Source organism: Onychostoma macrolepis, chromosome 22 (assembly GCF_012432095.1).
Source record: "Onychostoma macrolepis isolate SWU-2019 chromosome 22, ASM1243209v1, whole genome shotgun sequence".
Classification (NCBI taxonomy): Eukaryota; Metazoa; Chordata; class Actinopteri; order Cypriniformes; family Cyprinidae; genus Onychostoma; species Onychostoma macrolepis.
Window position 1 is genome coordinate 6,613,160 of NC_081176.1, and position 22,351 is coordinate 6,635,510.

The 22,351-nt window shown below is 40.7% G+C and overlaps 1 protein-coding gene across 4 annotated transcripts in view; it reads right to left on the reverse strand.

Moving 5' to 3' along the window:
- Positions 1 to 3,466: 3,466 nt before the first annotated feature.
- The window catches only part of si:zfos-588f8.1, a 49,038-nt gene continuing 30,153 nt past the window's right edge, over positions 3,467 to 22,351 (reverse strand). Inside the window, exons 10-42 of one of the 4 annotated variants that reach the window (XM_058759865.1) lie at positions 22,132 to 22,266; positions 21,910 to 22,031; positions 21,675 to 21,816; positions 20,865 to 21,060; positions 20,517 to 20,592; positions 19,686 to 19,778; positions 18,824 to 18,937; positions 17,946 to 17,985; positions 17,167 to 17,283; positions 16,587 to 16,667; positions 16,315 to 16,425; positions 16,102 to 16,221; positions 15,854 to 16,003; positions 15,618 to 15,775; positions 14,451 to 15,503; positions 14,297 to 14,360; positions 13,215 to 13,333; positions 11,376 to 11,482; positions 11,111 to 11,289; positions 10,813 to 10,920; positions 10,461 to 10,631; positions 10,302 to 10,343; positions 10,102 to 10,213; positions 7,907 to 7,980; positions 7,627 to 7,819; positions 7,345 to 7,473; positions 7,164 to 7,269; positions 6,946 to 7,077; positions 6,740 to 6,863; positions 6,476 to 6,523; positions 5,235 to 5,350; positions 5,030 to 5,157; positions 3,467 to 4,710 (exon numbers count right to left, since the gene is read on the reverse strand). In XM_058759865.1, coding sequence (XP_058615848.1) covers positions 4,289 to 4,710; positions 5,030 to 5,157; positions 5,235 to 5,350; positions 6,476 to 6,523; positions 6,740 to 6,863; positions 6,946 to 7,077; positions 7,164 to 7,269; positions 7,345 to 7,473; positions 7,627 to 7,819; positions 7,907 to 7,980; positions 10,102 to 10,213; positions 10,302 to 10,343; positions 10,461 to 10,631; positions 10,813 to 10,920; positions 11,111 to 11,289; positions 11,376 to 11,482; positions 13,215 to 13,333; positions 14,297 to 14,360; positions 14,451 to 15,503; positions 15,618 to 15,775; positions 15,854 to 16,003; positions 16,102 to 16,221; positions 16,315 to 16,425; positions 16,587 to 16,667; positions 17,167 to 17,283; positions 17,946 to 17,985; positions 18,824 to 18,937; positions 19,686 to 19,778; positions 20,517 to 20,592; positions 20,865 to 21,060; positions 21,675 to 21,816; positions 21,910 to 22,031; positions 22,132 to 22,266 — 5,082 coding nt within the window. In that variant the 3' untranslated portion in view covers positions 3,467 to 4,288. The remainder of the gene's footprint in view (positions 4,711 to 5,029; positions 5,158 to 5,234; positions 5,351 to 6,475; positions 6,524 to 6,739; positions 6,864 to 6,945; positions 7,078 to 7,163; positions 7,270 to 7,344; positions 7,474 to 7,626; positions 7,820 to 7,906; positions 7,981 to 10,101; positions 10,214 to 10,301; positions 10,344 to 10,460; positions 10,632 to 10,812; positions 10,921 to 11,110; positions 11,290 to 11,375; positions 11,483 to 13,214; positions 13,334 to 14,296; positions 14,361 to 14,450; positions 15,504 to 15,617; positions 15,776 to 15,853; positions 16,004 to 16,101; positions 16,222 to 16,314; positions 16,426 to 16,586; positions 16,668 to 17,166; positions 17,284 to 17,945; positions 17,986 to 18,823; positions 18,938 to 19,685; positions 19,779 to 20,516; positions 20,593 to 20,864; positions 21,061 to 21,674; positions 21,817 to 21,909; positions 22,032 to 22,131; positions 22,267 to 22,351) is intronic. The other 3 variants (XM_058759868.1, XM_058759867.1, XM_058759869.1) reach the window with 3 other exon arrangements.

The following is a 22,351-nucleotide window of genomic DNA, read 5'->3' on the forward strand; positions in this document are numbered from 1 at the left end:
AAAAATTTGTCAAACAGCACCTACATCACCACATGTTGATTGGGAGGGTTTCAAGAAAAACATCTCCTAGCTCTTCCAAAAACAAACTCCAGCAAACTCAGTTATCAGACACGACTGGAGCTTCAAATGGGACTGGCTTCTACGGTCAGATGAAAATAAAAAATTAGCTTTTTAGCAGCAAACACTCAAGATGGGTTTGGTAAACACAGGGATAAACAGTACCCCATGTGTACAATGAAATATACTGCTGTATTTTTGATGTTGTGGGCCTATATCTCTGCTGGAGGTCCTGGACATCTTGTTTAGACACATGGCATCATGGATTCTATCAAATACCAACAGATAAAAAATCAATAAGTGACTGACTCTGTTAGAAATCTTATAATGGTCCATGTTTGGATCTTCCAACCGTACAATAATCCAAAGACAAACCTCAAAAACAACACAAAAATGGGTCACTGATCACAAAACCAAGCTTCTGCTGGCCATTCCAGTCCTCTGACCTGAACCCTATAGAACAGGGGTGTCAAACTCTGTTCCTGGAGGGCCGGAGCCCTGCAGAGTTTAGATGCAACCCTAATTAAACACACCTGATCCAGCTAATCAAGTCATTCAGGCTTATTTGAAAACTAGATGGTTTGTGTGTTGGATCAGGGTTGGAACAAAACTCTGCAGGGCTGCGGCCCTCCAGGAGCTGAGTTTGACACCCCTGCTATAGAAAATGAGTGGTGAACTGAAGAGAAGAAGCACCAACATGGAGCTGGGAATCTAAAGGATCTGGAGTGATTCTGGATGAAGGAATGGTCTCTGATCTCTTGTCAGGTGTTCTCTAACCTCATCAGGCATTATTGGAGAACATTTAGAGCTGTTAAACTGGCAAATGGAGGTTTCAAAAAGTATTGAATAAAAGGGTGCCGTTAATTGTGGCCAATGTGTATTAGAGAAAACATTTATTTCATAATGATATTTCCCCATTTTAAATTCTTATTATTCAATGAAAGGTTAGAGTTTTGAATTTTTAAAATAAAAGATCAAAAGGATTAACAATGCAGATTAATTTTCACAGCCTTCTTTGATCATATTTACCAAGGGTGCAGATATTTTTGGCCATGACTGTATTTCTATATTTATTTCTTCATTTATATATTTCTTCATGTATTTATGTATTTCTATATTAATTTATTCATTTATGCATTTATTTATACTTAAGTCATTTCTCGTCCTCCATAGATACCTTTACATTTGTGTTGATCATTTCCCAGTTTAATTTTTCTTTATGGTTTACAGATGCTGTTTCATCTGTGTTTTGACACTGTTAATAGATGCAGGTAAGAACAGAGCAGAGTCTGTTGACTGGGTTTAAACGTTTTAGGCTACTAGTGAAAATTATTTTGCATTGCATTTTTATGATTTTATGATGTTCCAAACAACATCCTCAACTACTGTCTGACTCTGTACAAAGTCACATGATTAATAGCACTCATTTACTATTTAATTAATGACTTGCATATCCAGAAATAAGTGTTAAAAAGATTTTCAGTGCTGTCTCAATCTTTTGGATAAGTCAATAATTAAAGTTATGTTGTGTTTTCTAGCCTCTCTCCATCAGGTAGTTGAAAGCACTGAAGGAAGCTCTGTCCTCTTGAAGTGCAGTCACAGACGTATTGTACTTGAAGAAAAACAACAAACAGTCCACTGGAGACACAACGACATCAGGAATGTATTCGATATTATCCGTGGAAAAGTTTCAACAAAGGAACAGGACCCAGCGTACAAGAACAGAGCAGAAGTTTTACGTGAGGAGCTTAAGGGCCACGTCTTTCTCAGACTCACCGATCTTCAGCTCTCTGATGGAGGAACATATCTCTGTTTTGTCCCAGCTTTGGGAATTGATCACAGCACACAACTGGTGGTCAAAGGTGTGTTGTAATAACTTATGTTACGCATTTTGAGTTTCTGTGTGCTTGTAATCTAATCAGAGTAGCTCTAAGTAGTCAAACATGTTCATATTTTGGTCAATGCATATTAACTAATAATTATTTACTTATTTTGCTTTAACAGAACGACCATTAATCAAATACATAGCAGCTCAAGTAAGCAGCCATGGTACAGAAGCAAGGCTGGAATGGACTCTGCACATCATAATTCCTTTATCTGGATTTATTCTGCTTTTTATTTGAACAGGACTTTTCTGAAGCACAGAGCAAACTAGATATAAATATGGCACCATTCAGCTGGATCGGAACCGATATACTGTACACAGGGTGTCCGCGGGGTCTTAAAAAGTATTAAAAGTTGATAAATCCATTTTGGGAAAATTAAGGCCCTTAAAAGGTATTAAAAAGTCTTAATCCCGATTTTATGAGGTATTAAATTCTGTTCAAGCTTTGTCAAAAGAGTTTGACTCCAAAAAGTATGCATGAATATATTTATTTTCCTCCCCATAACTATTAAAAACGAAGGCGTGCTGTGGCGTGTGCGCCGTTTACGGATGACGTCACGTATTTTGCGAAATGCGCGGTTAGGTGATGTGTTGATGTGTCGCCCTCCACACGTCGCGAAACAGACTCCGAAATGGGGAAATGTAAATTTGCGGACTCCTGGTTGGAGAAGGATGAGTTTAAACAATGGCTGAAGCCTGTCGCTGAAAACAACCGCGAGGCTTACTGTACATATTGTAAAAAGAAGATTAGCGTAGCCTCGATGGGCATCAACGCTGTCAAGTCCCACATGCACGGTGCTAGCCACAAGGCCGCCGTTGGCTGCAGAGAGCAGTCGCAGCTGTCCATCGCCAGTTTTTGTGCTCCAACAGCGACACCACTACCTAACAGTAACACGACAGCTGAACTTGTCAGGCACATGTCAGGAGTTTGAATCAGTATATGATTCACTGTTGCTCTTTGTTAATGTATATTTTAATAAACCTTGCCATTGCTTCAATTTATTCTTTTGCGCTTTGTTTCTTCCGAGCCTTTCTGAGTTCTGTTGTATGGTTGTGCTCTATAGATTTATTTGCAAACCACAACTGTTTATTAAGTTAAAGGTTTGTTGCTGATTAGAACTTGAAGTGCGATGAGGTCTTAAAATATTTTGAGAAGGTCTTCAAAAAGTCTTAAAAAGGTATTGAAATTAACTTCAGGATTCCTGCATATACCCTGCTACATATTTTGGTGTTGTTTGTTTAGAAATTAAACGCACACTACTGATATTTTTAAAACTACACTGGAACTGAATTGTAGATGAAAAATGAAGAGTGTTTTCATTTTTAATGCACTTTATAGATTTCTTATAAATCGTGTTTTATTAAGAAATACTTAAATGAATGAATAATTTGTGTGTTCATTAAATTTCAAAAGGTGATATTTAGGATTATGTAGAACAGGAAGGTGCAAGAGGGTCAATGGTACCTCTGGAACAAAAAAGGAAGCCACGAAGAATTATGGGTAAGAAACAGGAAAAGCACACGTTTGTGGCCAGTACAAACTGTATTGTAGGAAAATAATTAGTCATTTCTCCATTAAATGCAAAACATCACCGAGGACTCAAAAACAGCGATACTAGTAGGCACATACAGTCCTCATGATGCAAAACGTAATTTACATCATAGACATCCAGCCGGCATTCGTTCCATACTTTTCATTTAACATTCAACAACATTCATAACTCTTGACTTTAGTATTAAACAATGGCTTGGCCACTAAACTGTATTTAGTCCTATACAAAGCTATTCTGAATAGACATCCACGCTGATCCAAAGTGTCATCGCTTCTCGAAAAGAAAAAAGAAAGAGAGTTATTCTGGAAAATTGCATTCGGTTATGGCATTCTGGTCCAAGAGAAAAGTGGCTAGTGCTGCATCCTTCCCCCTTCTAGTCAAATCTTGTCCATCGAGTTCTTGTGCAGGAATTAAAGGAGGATCTACAGCTTAAAAGTCTATTTAAGATGAATGAAGCCTTGGTTGTACAAATAAATCAGTCCACAAAAAATCATCATGGTATCACTCCTCATGGTTGAATTAGTCTTTTCCTGTTCGTTAAAGACACAAAAGGTGCAAGCCTGTTTTCTTGATGCTAAAAAAGTAAAAACAAAAATCAAGCATCAAGCATTGATGCATACCAATGCCTATATGCAGCACAAATCAGAGTCTTAAAAAGTCTCTTTAAAAATCCAATATATTATTAGAATGGAAAAGTGCTAAGTGAGACAATTCTCTTTATCAGTCACTATGACTGGGGGGCAAGCAGTCAGCACCAATGACGACAACCAATCAAATTGTTCTTTCGAAAGCCTCAAGCCTCATCCTTTACGAAAGCAATGTCTGGGTCCGAGAAACGCCGGGAGGAGGTCTGGAGCTCCTGTGCGCTGGAGGTGTCTGAGGTTGTAGGTGAGGGTGGGAAGAGGAGCTCTGTTCCAGCGGTGATGTAGAGGGACTGGATGCTGTCTTTGCGGCGGCCGGGTTGCTCGCGCCGCTGGACGAGGGTGAGGGACTGGGCTTTGCGGGGAGGGAGGGACTGTACAGCTGGGTGGCACAGGACTCCTGGGGGCAGCTTGACCGTTTTGGGGATGATAGGGTGGCGACGCTGGAGCTGAAGCCTGGGAGACAGTGAAGGAAGAGAGGGGCCGTCAGCCCATGTGCTGCCTCCTTGGGCCAGGGTGACAGACTTAGGAAGGCAAGCTGGTTTGGATAATCTTGGCAGTACGATTGTTTGTCCTACAATAGGGAGACAGAACCAGTCAACCCCCAAAGCAGAAGAAAGCCCAAAGCATGCCACCAACAGTCGTAAAAGAAAGACAACATGCAGTGTCTTATTCCATCACCGCAAACATGCACATTACAGACACTTGGGTTAGATGAGATCACAACCTACTACAGAGCGGATGGCACCGCCACCCTCTTTAAATGCGCCAGGAGCATCCCGTCCAGACCTGCACCACACACAACAAGGACAGGACCCACACATGGGTGACTACTGCAGAGGAAAAGCAAAGGACTGGTCCGAAACAAAGGGAGTCTGTACCTTAATACTGACCTTCCGTGTCCGAACAGACCGCTCGCTCGTCCAACAGGCTCTCAGAGCTGACTGACGCCTCCGAGTCAAGGTTCTCCTGATCAGAACCAGGCTGTTCTAGTTCTGGTAGCCTGCAGGCAAGGTCCTCTCTGGAACACAAACCAGAAAAAGGCATTCAAGAATCATGCAATGGGTTACTTGTGAGATTTCTTCTACATCTACATACTTCTCCTGCTTGATAGACTTGATCCGCTCCATCAGGTTTCGCTCAGCTTCAGTGTCTGAATCCAGGGGCTCGTTCTCAGGTACAACACAAAGGTCGGAAGCTGGCTTCTCCCGAACCTAGAGTCCAAACAGATACCAACTTCAACTCAAGATAATGAGATTGACAGATTCAAGCTTTTTCTTTTTGGAAGCAGGAAGTTCTTCAGTGAAGGCACTACAGCATGGGTCAGGGGTCACTAGACTCAGACCTGGAGGGCTGGTGACTTACAGAGTTTAGCTCCAACTTGCCTCAACACACCTGCCTGTAAGTTTCAAGTATACCTAGCAAGACCTTGATTAGCTAGTTCAAGTGTGTTTGATTAGGGTTGGAGCTGAACTCTGCAGGACACCAGCTTTATAGGACCAGGTTTGGTGACCCCTGGCATAGGCCTTCAACTCTGCTCCTGGCGACTCATTTATTTCCAACCTGCTTCAGCACACTTGGCCTGTGACTTTTCAAGTTATCCTGAAGACCGTGATTAGCTGGTTAAGGTGTTTGATTAGGGTTGGAGCTGAACGCTGCAGGACACTGGGTCCCTAGGAGCAGGGTTGAAGGCATATGCGCCACAGTATCAACATTTACATTTGACTCAAGTCTGCCCCCATGTGGTTAGTCTATGAAGTAAAAAGGGGGGAAATTGTAATTCTTCAAGTGTGGCACAACGATCCCTTGTGGAGTGAAAATGAGGAGTGCTAGAGATGTTTCAAAAGTGAGTCAAGTCTGGAGGAAGAGAAAAGGTCTACTGGGAAAGAATTTCAACCAACTAGATGGATGTTATATTTCATTGTGGAACTAAATACAATTGAAGTCCGTAAGTTTCCAAGGCATGAGTTTCAAAGCTTTGTAGCAATGAAAAACAAAGATTAAGAGTCAAACCTGACTGCTTATCTTTCTGCATGTTTATACAATCAAAAAACAAATCACAGAATGTCCCTATTGTTTAATATTCAGCAAATTACTTTACATAGCTTTGAAATTCATGCCATTCACTGCAATGACCACCCAAAACCAGCACACATCTACCACAACATCCACCCGACACCCTCGTCTACAGGTCGAAACGTCTACAGGTCGACAATGACACTAACACATGCAATGGATTGAGTTAGTATTAGTGAGGCATGACTTGTACACTGCATGCACACTGGATGCATGAACATGCCAAACTACTGGGGTTCACAACACCACAGGGACATACGTACCGCCACTTCTTTGTAAGGAGTGATAAATCTGAGAGGTAAATGCCAGCACTATAGAGACATAAAAACGAGAAGCAAAAAAAATTGTTGCGAAAATTACTCTCTGTAGGTGCCTTGTGGAAGGTTGGGGACTGTTGGGAAAAGTGATTGTTCAGGGGAAAAAATATGGACATTTTTCACAGGTATCTGAAAACAAACCACTTTCAAATTATTAAACAGAATTGCGTTCTTCTAAAGGACAGGTAAGTCAAGGTAGCTCAAATGTACCGTGTTTTGTCTTTTTAGCTTGAGCTGATTGACAGCCAGTGCCTCAGCGTATTCCAGCTGCTCGATCTCCTCCATTTTCTCATTGTATCTCCGGATTTGTTCGTTAAGTAGCATCTCCACACAACTGAAGGAAGGAAATGTTCAGTTTTGAGACTCCATTCAGTTTACAACAACACTAACTTGCAACGTGGATATGAAGTCCTTACATGGTGGTTTTGGCGACGTCCTTCATGCTCATGAGAGGGTCAGCGCTGTCCGGACAGCGGAGAATGCAGGGAGCAAAAACGATGGCCAGAGAGTTTGGCGTCATTCGATTGCTTTTCTCCTCCTTCGCAACCCTGTAATGTAACCAGATCGTTAACTTGACAGCTACGTGGTTTTGCACAAACAGCGTATATTATGGACTGCGTGAACTTATCTGTACCTGACAAGATGGAAAACGAGCCTCTCCAAGGTGTTGAAGTTGGCTGTTGGAAGCTGTTCCAAAACTTTGTAAATGGCTTGCAATTGCTCTTGCTTCTCAGGTAGTTCTGTGAAAGACAACAAAAGTTATAGCATGTCTAAAGGCTACCCAAAGGACAACAGAAAATGTTGTGGGGACCGACCTATGGCACGGAGGAAGTCGTTGTAGTGCGTGAAGGTCATGAGAGGTTCAGGCAACTCCCTTAGCCACTGTTTGACCAGGCCAGTGACGGCATGGATGGGGTAATCCTCAAGACAAACATTCTCTGGGCCTAAACAAACATGCAGTCATTAAAGTTATTTAACATAGTTATCAGAGTGGGCAGGATAAGCTACAAAAAAGTAAAAAAATATGACTGTGAAACTACAGAGAGGTTGTCTTCCCAATGTGACATTGAGTTCTGGAAATATCTATGATGGCTCACCTGCTTCCAACAGCTGGTGTAGCGCCTTCATGCGATTGGCTGAGCCGGACTTCCTGTAAATGCCCTCTGTGTACAGTCCATTCATTTCCACGTGTTCCAGCATTATCTCCAGCACAATTGGCACAGGGGTCTTGTTGTTGACCAGGTTGCAAACGCGCACACCAAAGTGTTGTGACCCAGGCTCATCATCACACTAGACCCAAAGCACGCAAAGATTGACCAATTGAACAAGATTTTGAAATGCCACTTCTCCAGAATGCTTAGAAGATTGGATTCTTACCTTCTTGGAGCAGAAAGCAGAGCAGTCTATGACGATTTTACAAATGCACTTCTTATGGCAAACCATTTTGCAATCTGAAACAAAAATGAAACATCATACCATGTTCTCAGCCTGAATTAAAGGGATAGTTCATCCAAAAATGAAAATTCTGTCAATAATTACTCACCTTCATGTCGTTCCAAACCTGTAACAAATCTTTGGAACTCAAAAATAAGATATTTTTGATGAAATCTGAGAGCTCTCAAATTATTCTCGTAGAGTCATAAAATTACAGTTAAACCACTTATGTCACATGGATCATTTTAACAACGTCCTTACTGCGTTTCTGTGTCTTGACTGTGGTAGTAACCAATGTTCCCTCTAAGCTGCGCGCGCTCGCGGCCGCACACTTCTTCCTCCGCAGCCGCGCAGAGAAATAATGTGCCGCGCACACGCTAAAATGAGTCGGGAAAGCCATTTGATTGTACTCTAGTTAAAACGAAAGAATTGCAATGCTCGGGTAAACCGCTATAGCGTTAGAACCGGTGAATGCGGTGTACAGGTTTCATAGAAAGAGAATGATGTGCGCCAAATGAGTCGCTGTAGAAACCAAATACTTCAATGGTTGCGGATGAAATAGTTCAAATCAAGAGGCAACGCAAACACCGTGACATGTGAAATAAAACGTCCTCATGTATTAAAGAAGAGTGGCTTGATTAACGTTAAGTGCTGGAAATAGAGGATGATTAACAGAACGGTAACAAAACGCTGAGACATTTACAGTCACACACAGGTGTACTGTGCAAACTCTACTTCATAGCGATGTTTAGATAACTATATAAGAATTCACGTTTTTTATTTTATTTTTATATTTAACTTACAGATCTCAGTTTAAATGCTTCAGTTTGTTTTCTATTCTCTTTTGTCAGTTTAAATGCTTCAGTTGTTTTGATATATTATATTATATTATGTTCGGCCTATATTATAAACCTAATAAATAATTGACCTTGTTTTTTTAAATGGAGTCACTTATGCTCATCAAGGCTGTATTTATTTGATCAAAATACAGAAAAATAAAACCAGTAATATTGTGAACTCTTAGGCTATTGCAATTTCTAATATTGGTTTTCTATTTTAATATATTTTAAAATATAGTGTATTCCTGTAAAGCAAAGCTGCATTTTCAGCATCATTACTCCACTCTTCAGTCTTCAGTGTCACATGATCCTTCAGAAATCATTCTAATATTCTGATTTATTATCAGTGTTGTGCTGCTTAATATTTTTTGGAACCTTTTTTCTTTGGTTCTTTGATTAGGCTAATAAAACGTTAAAAAGAACAGCATTAATTAAAAATATAAATATTTTCTAACAATATAAGTCTTTATCCATTTAACACATCCTTGCTGAATAAAAGTATTAATAAAAAATTAAAAATAAGAAAAAATTGACTGACCCCAAACTTTTGAACAGTAGTGTATACTGTAACACAAAATTTCTATTTTGAATATATGTTCTTTTTAACTTTTTATTTCTCAAAGAATCCTGAAAAGTATCACAGGTCCCAAAAAATATTAAGCAGCACAACTTTTTCCAACATTTATTATAAATTAGCATATTAGAATGATTTCTGAAAATTCAGCTTTGCTTCACAGGAATAAATTATATGTTAAAGTATATTCAAATAGAAAACTTTTATTTAAAATTGCAATAATATTTCACAATATTATTTTGTGAAATAATATTCAGTATTTTTTATCAAATAGATACAGCCTTGATGAGCCTAAGAAACTTCTTTAAAAAAAATGTACTGACCCCAAACGCAGTGTATTGTACTGTAAAAATGTTTTCTCAGGTAACCTAAAATGTACATCATTTAGTTACATCAAGGGTCAAATCAAATATAAATAGCACATTAAAGTTAAAAGTTACACACTTTTTTGTGTGCGCGCTGTACAGGTCTGGTATAAAGAATGTTTTTGCTCAGGTGACTGAAATGTCCGCCCAATAGAGAAAAGTTTTGCTCAGCAAGAAAAAAAATTAGAGGGAACATTGGTAGTAACCTTGCCATCTATGGAGGGTCAGAGAGCTCTTGGATTTCATCAAAAATATCTTAATTTGTGTTCCAAAGTTGAACGAAGGTCTTACATAATTTTCATTTTTGGGTGAACTAACCCTTTATGCACATCGATAGGGGACGTATCAAGGGATACTTACAACTGCACATGTAGGCCTTCTCCATACCCCAGATGTAGGAGGTGCACTGATCACAAGACTGCATGATGTTAACTTGGTAGTGTGTGAACACGTGGTCCAATGGATTCTCCAACTAAATCCAGACAACACATTTACATTTCTTCAAAATTCACAAAGCAGAATCAATATGAATGGATGGACTGTTGGATAGAGATACTTACGCTCTTATCCTTCTTCCTTCTCATTTTACGACCTTTGGGGGGCTGAGACAGATTTTATCCAAGTTAAGTCAAAAGGATTACATGCATTCAAATTAACAACTTCCATTTAAATCAGATAATGAAAGTCTAGAGGGTAAAAGGGCATACATGAACTTTTACCTTGGTTGGTTCAGCCTCTTCTTTTTTGATCTCCGCTCTGATGAAGCCATCCAGAACTGACTGGAAGAGATTAACCACCAGCGGTACTTCACCTTTCTGCTTTTCTCCTGCTAGACTGATCACTTTTTTGTGGTAGCTATTCATCAAAGCCTTATATCCAATTTGAGGTTTCTGTAGGTGAGTAGAGGAAATTATTAATATGAACAAGTTTCCTTTAATGCCAATAATACAACTTGACCCAGCAAACCAACAAATTCATGTCATGGCATTACAGCTGGATAGTACACAGCATATTTAGTCTATACTCTAGTGTTTGCGTAATTTTAAGGAGTGTTGTATTATCTCTACTCACAGAGAATGAGTACATCCCCTTGATGTTTTCTCTGAACTGCATAGTGGCAGTAATAAAGATATGCTCTGTTCCTGAAAGCTGCTTTCCCCGTGAGCGCAAATCGTTCACCTACACCGCATAAGAGATAGAATAAGCCTGAGAGAATGCAAAGCTTTTCAAAAATTGTATACATCATAAAACGTGACTTAACACATCTAACAGTCTTCAATCACTCATCAATTGATTGCACAATTATGCATAACCACACAATCAACTTAAAAAAAGCTGAACAGCGTCCAGTCCAATCCATTCTTCAGACCTGATTGCCCAGGAACTCATCAAGGTGGCGTAGCTCGTTCGCATTGGTGATCACGCGGTTCAGCGAGGGGTTACACTGCTCAGAGGCCCGAGATGTTGAGTGACTGATCATGATACTGGGTGTCCGAGCGGGTCGACTCGCATTAGGCTTTGAATTGTGCAAGCGTGATGGAGAAGTGGCTATCAAACAAACAAACAAACCAACCAATAAATAGACAAAAATACGATGATCTAAAAGAATCACATGCTGTCTTTGCAGTACGTACCTTCTTTTTGATCCAAAAAGGAAGCTAGGCTCAGGTCTCCATCTTCCGGGGTCTGAGCTTCTTTATGTGGACGCTTCTTTAGGATCTTTCTGAAAAACCCTGTTGTCCTATTGAACAAAAATGCACCATTACATAAAGTTAGTTGTAGCAAGTTTTCTATTTTATTATTAATATTCTAGCAAAGCAGAAGCACAGCATCCTGGGAGGTCTCATTAGGCAAGGGATTTCACTATCATTGAAATTTCACACCTCCGCACAGATTATGGAATTTCAGGAATCTCCCTTCTCTCATAGCAGATGCTTTGCATCTATATAAGGGAGTGCGTAACCTATGCCAGGAGTCAGACGTATGAGTAGGCACTGCTGATGTAAGCATGGGACTGTATTTCCCATGAGTCCCAATGAGTCAGATTTCCTGTGTGACCACATTCTAATACAGATAAGCCTGTGCAGTTGTTGGATGAGTCAAAAAGCTTTTTACTTTTGGTAAAGACAGTCTTGCAGATAAAGCAAAGGCCTGAAATATAGTCTATGCCAATAAGTAAATTTCTAGCTATGTTCAATTTTACATATTGTTGCATTGAGAAATCTGTCACAATGCAAGTCGTAACACAATGTAGAGGTCTGCGCGGGACTATTTTTTAAGTCCCGCTCCCGCAAGGGTATATCCCGCACCCACCCGCTCCCGCGATATATTCACTCTTTGTTCACCCGCTGTCCGCTTTGAATAATTTTCTTCCCGACCCGACCGTTCCCGCTAAATTTAGATCTCGTTTCCAGAATCACACATTTAAATTTCCTCTACTGAAAGAAAGACAGATAGGCTAACAAATAAAAGTGTAGTCTGCACAAAATTGTATTTGTTATTTTATTCGTCTTGTCAAGAGTCTTTTATTGACAGCAAAATGTTAAACGAATTTTGTGTCTTAAGACACGAAATTGCTTAACATTTTGCTGCCAACACAGTAGGAAAAAAAAGTGTCAGAGAAAATAAAAATGTACAAAAATGTATTCCTTATTTTTAATCGTTTTGTCAGGATATAATTCGTTTAACCTTTACAACACAATAGGAACAAGTGTCACAGAGGGAAACAAAATGTAGGTTGTACAAAATTCGGCCTATTATAATTTTATTCGTCTTGTCAAAATACTAAATTCGTTTAACATCTTGCTGTAAACACAGTAGCCTAGGAAAAGTGTCGCGGAAGAAAAATAAATAAATTGGACATCTGTCATTTAAAATTTATAGGCTAAGCAAAATATAAACAAAACCGAGTTGAGCATTCTTCAAGGACAGCGCATCCACACTTTGCTCCATCTTTATTCTGCTCTGTCACTCATCGACAACCTGCCTGTTCTGTCTGCGGGCCATATATTCACTGGTAGGCTAGCCTGCTCTGAGCATCGTTATGCACATGCGCACAGACCTCGCAAATAAAACGAAGCACTGGTTCATGTGTGCAGTGCGTGCATAACAGTCCAGTGCAGGCTGTACCGGTGCTTGAATAAAGTGCAGATATGCTGTTCTGAAAAGATGTCGGGAACGGGATATTGTTAGACCGCCCGCTCCCGTTCAAACTGCACCAGAGTTACCGACCGCAACCGCGTTTTATTCGGGAATTTAATCCCGTGTCGCAAGAAATCTGATCGGGTCCCGCGGTTCCCGCGGGACAGCCGCGGGAATGCAGACCTCTAACACAATGCATTTTACATAACATTCTCAAGGCATGCTGTAGAGGATGTTAGAATAAACTGATCTCTTCTACGATTTGTTCCGTCTAGGCTAAGCAACGGTTTCACAACACCAGAAGGTAGTTAAACTGGCAGGTAGGAAAGTACCTCTCTGGGGTAGATGGCTGGACAGGTGATGCATCTTGCAGGCTGTGGGTGTCTTGAACTTTTTCCTTCAATGTGCTGGCCTTCACTCTATCACGACCAACCTCAGTGCTGGACTGTGCCTACACCAAAATGTATGAACACAGCAAATGTCTTAGTTTTATGCAGCATAGTGTATTGTACAGTAACATAACCATTTTTGCTGATTAGATGATAATGGCAGTATCCTTCATTTTTCCTGTATAGATAACACCTTAAAGGAACCTGAAGTGGGTCAATGCCTCCCTTTATTTATCCCAAACTGAGTAAATTAAAAAGTACAATGATTATTTACTTGGGGGTCAAGAATGGTTGAAAAGACAGAAGAAATAAACCAGAGTCTGCAATTGTGTGCCATTGCATTTCAAGATCTCAGTTTGTCATCCCGTAAGTCCAGTTTTAAAGACCATTGACCTTTCAAAATTCAAAGTGAATGAAGTTATAGCCAATCAGAGCAAGCTCTACTGTGTTGGCAGGACAACAACAAATGTCGCAAAAGTGTGAAAACTGTACATATTGGATAACAAACAGACTAAAGGCCTTCACTCTGCACCAGTATAATTTCCTTTTTCTTAGCACAAGTTAAAGGTATCTGCAATCCCTCACAGGATTCCAAGCGGTTAATCCACCAGCAGCCCCCACACCACACATCCCAGGACAGCATCAACTTTTAGGCTGCAATACACCACCTCAAATGGACTCATGGGGGGCAAAGGAAAAGTCCAGTATTCTGCATCCTCCATTTCAACACTTTTAATGGGCAAACATATACGTGCAAGGGCGAGCCGTGGCCTGCGTCTTTGACGAGTTTTGCCCTGAATCAGCCAGAGAAGCACGATCACTAAAACTCAAGCGATTGTTTAAATTATAACCCTAAAGTAGCAAATGTAATGAGAACAGCAGATTGTCTGGTTGCATACCAATGGGAAGCCTGCAATGGAACTTAACCAGTCAAACAAACTTCAACCACAAAAAAAAACAAAAAAAACAATGTTTTCCTTTATGTTTACCATTGTGTTAACTAGTTAAAATCAAGGCAACGTTACCTGTGATGAACCGCCAAAACCTATTTTGGATACATCGTCTAGTGACATAGAGATCCCACGGTTCCTGGTAAAGTTGGGAAAACCAGACAGAAGATATCGTCAGAATCATAAGGAGATAAATAAAGATACACAAGAAGGAGAACATAAAACATACTGGAGAGTTTTGATATTCCTGTCCTCCAGACTGTGGGGTCCCGCTATGAGGTTTTCTGGCTGGGTGTTGCTTCTTGATGGTTCTTTTTTCCTGTTGGCCTCTTCTTTGGCAAGAGCAGGTTGAGCAGTGATGGATGGGTCGGTGTAGCCATTTCTTCCAGGCCCAGAAGTAGGGATATCTAAGGGTAAGGTGGAAGGTCGAACAAGTTCAGGTGGGACTTCTTTGGCATCCCTCTTCGTCTTGTCTACTTTCCAAGCCACAAAGGTGTACTGATCCAACTCTTTGCTGTCGGAGCGTTCCTTCAGCTTGCCGTCTGCTTTTCCTGGACTCTCCAGAGTTTTGCTCTTGATGGAAGTATCGTCTTTTCCAACCGAAGCTGCCCGCTCACTTTCTCTCTGGTTGTGCTCTAGGCCACGTTGCCTCCTAAGCTCCCGTTTTTCCTGACTTCTGGATGTTGGAAGTTTGGAGAGCGAAGGAGCTCTGTTTTGGCTTTGCCCGGTTGGGATTTCAGGAGACGTGGGTGTACCTTCCTCTCTGGGGTGTGCAGAAGATCCATTTTCCTTTTGCTTCTGGTGTTCCTTAACCTCAGGGTGAGGACCAGCCTCCACTTGAGGAACCTTCTCAGAATGATTTTGGTCTTTTGAGACGTCAACTTGAGCCCTGTCCTTACTTTCAATCTCAACATCCACAGGAGCCTTAGGGCTCTCTAGCACTAGTGTCTCCACATCGTCAGACTGCTTGCCTGGTGCCGTTGGTTGTTGTAGTGGCGTCTTCTCCTGCTTCTCTGCAGCCTTCCGCTCGGCTTCTAAAGCAAGTCGAGCTGCCTCTTCCTCTTGTTCTTTCTGTCGTCTTGCTGCTTCCTCTTCCTCTCTGGCACGCCTGGCTGCCTCTTCTTCCTCTCTGATTCGTCTGGCTGCCTCCTCAGCCTCTTTAGCTCGCCTAGCAGCCTCTTCTGCCTCCTTGGCTCGTCGAGCTGCTTCCTCCTCCTCCTCTTTTCTTCTCCGAGCTTCCTCTTCCTCTCTTTTCCTCTTATCTTCCTTTAGGGAGTAGTACCTAACAAGACCCAATCCAAAACTTACCAAATCATGCTCAATAAACCAACAACGTGCATTATGAAAGTAAATACATTTGCTTTCGATTTCTTGTTAATTTGAGTGATGTCTATACCGTTTGCGAGCCGAATGCCCTCTTGCAAGTGCCTGCATCTTTGTGACAGATGCTCGTGTTTTTCGATATTCAGCTCTCTGTTTGGAACATCGCCATGCTGACTGGATCAGAACCACTGCTTGGTAGAACTTCTCTTTGCGGTAGCTGCGCCATGAGCGCTGCAGACAAAGTCAAACAAATCAAATATTAGACAAAACAGCAAGAATACTGCACAAACAAAACCAATTTTGATATACCTGGATTAAGATGGCTGCCTCTCTCATTCTAATTAACTCCATCCTCTGCATTTGAGCTCTAAACCAACGCTGCAAGAAAATGATTTTGCACATGACATCCTTGTGGAGGAGGTCCTGAAGCTTTTGCCTTTCGAGCTCCTTGAGATACACCTGTAGAAAAGGAACAATACCAGAGATAACTGTTAAAAAGACCAAAACTAGAAAAGTTGTCAATTAAACCCCTTTGGGGTACTAGGAAAAATGCTGACCTTGGTTTTCCCAATCTGATAGGTAGTGTGGTCAAAGCCAAGCCTGTGCAATAGAGATGATATGTCCTCCAGGGACGTAGCGTTCTTTGGCAGCAACACACGAAACTGCTCAGTAAACTCCTGTAATACAGAAACGAGGCTTTGTTTTTTTTCAGACAACCAAATTACACGTTCGAATAAAATTTTAGGGTTAGTGGTTCATTAGGTCATTACCTGAAAGGTGTATTTGGCTCCATAACCTGACCGTCTGATGCGGACTGTTTCCAACATGCCTGTGTACCGCAGCTGCTGCACAATGAGTGCTTCATCAAAACACATTTCCTTCTGAACATCAGGAAAAAAAAAATTAGATCTCATATCAAAGATTGTGTGCATAGATGAACCGTTCAAAACAAGACCAGGAATCTATATGAAAAGGAAACCGATTAATGGACTTAAAATCAAGATCAACTTGAATAGGGTGAACAATGATGTTTCATTTGCACCTTCTCAGCATTAGAACGGAGGCATCTGATGAAAAATGGTTCTGCCTTCCCCAGCGTTTCCAGAAGCTTACTAAGAGATGTCTACAAGATAGAGAAAGACCATAATATTGAGTGGAAGACAAGTAGAAAACCACAAATGATGCCTTTGGCCTATTAGACCACTGGAGTTGACGCTAACATTTGAAATATTAGTGCTTAAAATACAGTTTTTAATGCTTCCAAAACCTAGCTAGATTTCTGCTATTCCTTTCAGTCTACTTGCTATAAAGACAGCTACACAAACAGCTCTTCTCATGCAGAGCACATGGCACAATAGTTTGATTTTTTTTTAGCATGTCGCCAAACTAACAGCATGTAACTAAAATAATAATAAAATAAATTTATATTTTTCTATTTAGACTGAACTATTATATCAATTTTAAGCACTAAATGAAATATACTTGATGAAATTTATGAAATTAGTGATTATGATGCCTTACACTGCCTCCACTAGGTTCTGGAACATTGCATTTGGTTTTAGTCAGAATCACCAAATTGGCATGAACAGCAATGCTAATCTAATTTGTTTTTGTTTTTTTACTTGAAATTGGGCACTGATGCTGGGAGGACGTTTCTTCTTGTGCAGTTGAAGCAAAGACTTGGTGGTGCGGTCATGAAGGCCCACTATAAACTTCAGTGAACGAGAGTCCAACAGATTCTGCCCAAACACACAAAAACAGAAAGTCAATCTCTCACACAAAGAGACTTTATTTTGCCACATGAATGCCATGGATACATGACGACATGGAAAATCTCATTCCAGCCTGAGCTGCAGCGGTAGAGTCTTCAAAACATTTACCCAGCACCGCACATGTAACGGAAAGTCATAAACAATCGTGGCTAAACTTTACACTTTCACCAATGGTGATGGAAATGTACCAGCTGTTCTGCAAATGCTAACAAGTTAAAGGTGCTGTAAGTGATTATTTTGGACTGTTCAGATTAATACTGGTTACATGCTTTTATGATGGCAATTCTATATTTACAAAGCAAGCTGCAATGTTGGCCTGAAACATTAAACTGTCTACAATTACACAGTGTCTATTTCATGCATTGAGTTATTCTGTGCCAAATACACTCCTTGCAGGTTCGTAAAAGTTTCGGAAAGTTTTCGAGCATGGCTCTTCATGACTTCACGAAAGGCAAAACTGTGCGTATTATATCCCCTTTAACATAAGCTGACATTACCAGAGGAAGACAAAAAAAAGGAAGTTACAAAAAAATCAGCAGAAACCACTTGCAGCATCTGTGAAAGTCAAACACTTAGACAGAACCCATTTAAATATGCAGTTAGATCATTTCAGCAAGCGAGAGCTTTACCTTGGGAATGAGTTGCTTGGTCTTGGGGTTCTTGTTTTTCCTGTAGGGAAGGAGGAAGAGGAGGGTTGATGGTTTGTTGAGATAAGAAGCGAAGGGAGATTACGTGTTAGTAGAGTGAGTCATGCATTGGCTTGTATGACGTGAGCGAACCTAAACACTTAAGAAGCATTTTACGGAGAAGAACGCACAAGATGTGTTTACGCAATGGTGTAGAAAAAGCCAGGTCGACATTTGTTTAACATCCCTATTGAAATCCATGGATTCGCAGTGTTCTTTGGGGTTAAATCTAGCATGTATACACCATAACAGAGATGATGGTTTTGGAGGAGATCAGAACATCGTGGGAGGGAGGAATGATGGACATTTTAATTAATACACAACTAATCTACGGCATTCCTACTGTAGAGTACAACTTTATAATTTAAGTGTATTCGATGTCTGTGGTCCACATAAGCAACGATTCTGAGGCTTTCCACAGCTCATAAAACGTTACAGACTCAAGTTCATGCAGCATGTTAGCATGTGGATACCATTCCGAGCTCGAGCGCTAATGAAGATCACACTGCTTTCGGCTCATAAACTCTGCATTCCTCTAACATACACCACTAGGGAGCCATCTAAAAATAATTGGCATACTTGTTAGATGGATATTATTAGTGCAGGGTTAGGGGCGGTTGGGGTTAAACAGTAAATTACAAGACGAGCCGATAAGTAACAGTTTTCGGAAAGTTTGGGAGTAGAGAACGTTTCAGAACTAAGCTTAGCAAAGAGCCTCAAGCATTGGCTTCGATGCCAACCGAAGATGTCAAGGCATGAAGGGTCAAGCAAAGTGGACCCATCCATTCCGAGCCATAGGGGGAGTCAGCGGTCAAACTCACTGGAGGACGTGGCGCGGGAACCGCAGGCGACCCCAGGACTGCAGCAGCTTACGTGGATCTTCCCCATCCAACTGCAAGTCCTTAATAGAGTTGATGATTTGGGCATGCATGTCGCTGATTCAGCCCGGTGAAAAGGTAGGGGGAGGAGACAGAGGGAGTGAGGTGAGTTGAACGGGGAAGGGAAAGTACAGGAACCCAACACCAATGTTGTTAACCGACCTTCGGGAAAGGATACACCCTCCACCACAAAAAGTAAATCACGTACAATGAACAAATGCAGGCAAGTGTGTTAAATTCGAAAAGGCCCTTAATTTGGTGAACTATTCCTTTAAGCTTCAGTGGTGAATCCATGCTGTTGTTACTCTGGTTTTGACCTGACGGGGTGTTAAAACTGGGGTAGGCACCCCACTCAGCAAAGGCCTGGACTCATGCACTGGTTCACTTACCACTCGGATCAGAACAACAGGAGGTCAAACAGGTAGGATTGGCGCTGGGGGCTGGGGACGCACTGTTAATAATGCATCAACCAACCAACTCGCTTGTGAAGTGAACTCGCTTCCCTAATAAAGGATGCTTTATGGCTTCCTTACCACTTGGGAGTACTTACAGGTAATAAACCTCACAAGGTCCCGACTGGGATTTATGAGTGCATGTTGTGGATTGCGGATTTCTTTGAACAACCAGGTTAAATACAAACTCTGGCTTGCCCTTTGATCACACAAAGAGAGAATAGCGCTAGCTTCTGGATTCTGCGAACATCTGAATGTGGTATTTGAGTTTGCTCAGAATACCAGAAACCCAGCCTTCCCGAGCCGCCAAGCTCTCCCTGTCTGACCTCAATGTTCTGCTCAAGTCCACTTACTTCTTACTCTCATAACTAGCAAAGATGTCCTCAAAAGCCTCTAGAGGGCGCTCCTCTGAATGATCAAAGGAGAAATCAAGCATAGGAGCGTGGCTGTAGAAAATAAACACCACACACAGTCACTCGAGGGCGAACACCACCAGCAGGTGCTGATCTATGACTAGCTTTATTGACCGTACGGGTTAAACTTTAGTGAAACTGATAAGAGGTCAGTAACTGAGGGGAAACCCTTGACAAACACCAGAGGAAACACAGAGGGACATTGCAGGAACAAGTACATTTATTAACTTGATAATTCCCACACAATATCTGTCAGCAACACATCCGGGGACACATTTCAGCGCAAAATTAAATTAAAAAGTAAGAAATTACATTTTGCATGAAATTACACAGACCATATGATATGGCATTATGATACTTTAGTCACAACTAAGCACATCCCACCCAGTTTTCATTACTGAAATGTGAGAAAAAGCTTTAAAGCTTTGTTTCATTTTCTCCATGCAAACTATATTTTCCTATTTTCTTCTTTGGATTTTGGGATGAAATATGACCTGGACATGTTTTCATTATATATTTGGTATTTGCATAAATGGGACTTAGCGCATGAGATTACTGTGAGAATCGGCCTGCAATGTGCCTTTGTGGAGAGAGCATGGTCACATGATCACCTGCCACACAAAGGCAACGAAAGGACAGGAAGAGATCAAGTTCCTCACAATACTCTCTCTCTCTCTCTCTCTCTCTCTCTCTCTCTCTCTCTCTCTCTCTCTCTCTCTCTCTCTCTCTCTCTCTCTTTTCTAGTCACAGCAGCCTGAGCCCAAAGCTTACCGGTACATCCTCTCAATGGGCACGTTGGCTCTCTGCAGCTCTCCTAGAGGAACTCTGGAGTTTGGTCTGACCACACCTGTATATCCAAACACAAACACAAACAGCATTGACGGAGTGATTTCAACATCCCGGGCGACACCCCACCCAAGACGTCTCGCAAACAATCTTACTCGCTTATTTTTATTATCCCTTCTTAGCCTAATCATTCTGAAATCCTTCTAAATATGACTGTTTGCGTCACTGGGCAGCTTTCTCACATGCAGGCTATAAATAGCACCTTCTTAGACCATGAAAATCTAAAGTTTTGGGCTAATCTGGAAACTTAACGCATAATGCTGCATGGGTTACCTGCAGTCTTGGCTGCCCAGTGGCGGCCGGCCTCGTTGAAGGCAGCCAAAGCACGGACGGTGGCGCGGAGGATTCCCCACCGGAACATCGCCACCGGGTCCATCCCGATCAGCTGCCGGACGTAAGATCGGTCACTGCTCCGCAAGAGAGCCACAATATCCGGACGCATGTGATCCGTGTTCTTCTCACGGAAATCCTGTTAATATGCAGAAAGTGGATATTAGCAGAGTCATTGTACAAAACTTTTATTTTAAATACATTTAAATAATAAATAGTAATAAATTAAGTAATAATAATAATAAATATTTTTTTATTTATATATTTATAAAGAATCTTTTATTTTAGCAACCTTTAATAATTTTTACTGTGCATCATTAAACGCATTTTATAAACATCAAGTTATTTTCATTATTTGGCCTCTCAAAATAAAATAAAATAAAAATATATCAAATATTAAGTAATATTAAATATTAATATTTATAAATACATTATTTTTATTATAACTAACTATAAATAATTGGACTTTGTATCCTTAAAAGGCATATTGTAAACATCAACAACATTTTATTTTCATTATTTTTAAATCATCTAAAAAATTACCTATCCAAAAAAATAAATAAATAAAATAAATATTAAAATTTTAATTATTCCAAATAAAAAATGATTTTAACAACTAATTTTCCTATGTGTCAAAGACACGTTTTATTAAAATAAAATTGCAAATTGTATTTTCAATTTAAATGTATATTTCGGCTTAAAAAAATGATTAAATATTTAATGCTTTTAATTCTTATACTCCGTTGCTTTTACCTTAATCTGGTATTTGACCTTCCCAGCAAAATGGAGGATGACGAAGGCTGGCTCCAACACTGGAGTCGCCACAAAGTAATGATTCTGTTGGTGCTGCTGTTTGAACTTGGCCAGCAAGGTTTTATCAGTGGCATGAGGAAAGCTACGAAGAAAGAAATGTATATTATCACAAAAATTGGTGCTAATCATTTTTAAAAATAAGTTCAGAGAGCAATGAACCGATGAATGGTCTTACTTGCTCTCCTCATCAAGTAAATAGAGGAGTCCAGTGGGCTTCTTGCTGATGAGGTGAATACAGCCGACGTTATCGGTGTAGTCGATGTTGTGCCAGGTGATGCCCTCGGCCTGATACTCCTCCTGCAGGCGGACAAAACACACATTGTGATCAAATCGCCACTTAAAATAAGTTCATGAAGACTTTTGGAGGCTGCGCCCTTAAAAAAACCATCCTACTAACCTGTTCAAGTTTAAAGATGTGCTGGTTGAAGTAATACTGAAGCTGCTCGTTGGCGTAGTTGATGCAGAATTGTTCAAAGCTGTTGGTCTCAAAGTCTTCGAAGCCAAAGATATCAAGCACACCAATAGATAAACACTGAAATAATGGAGAAACAACATGATTATGGGACCTTGAATATCTTTAACTCTGGCTTTTTGACTCTGACTCTGAACAGACTCTA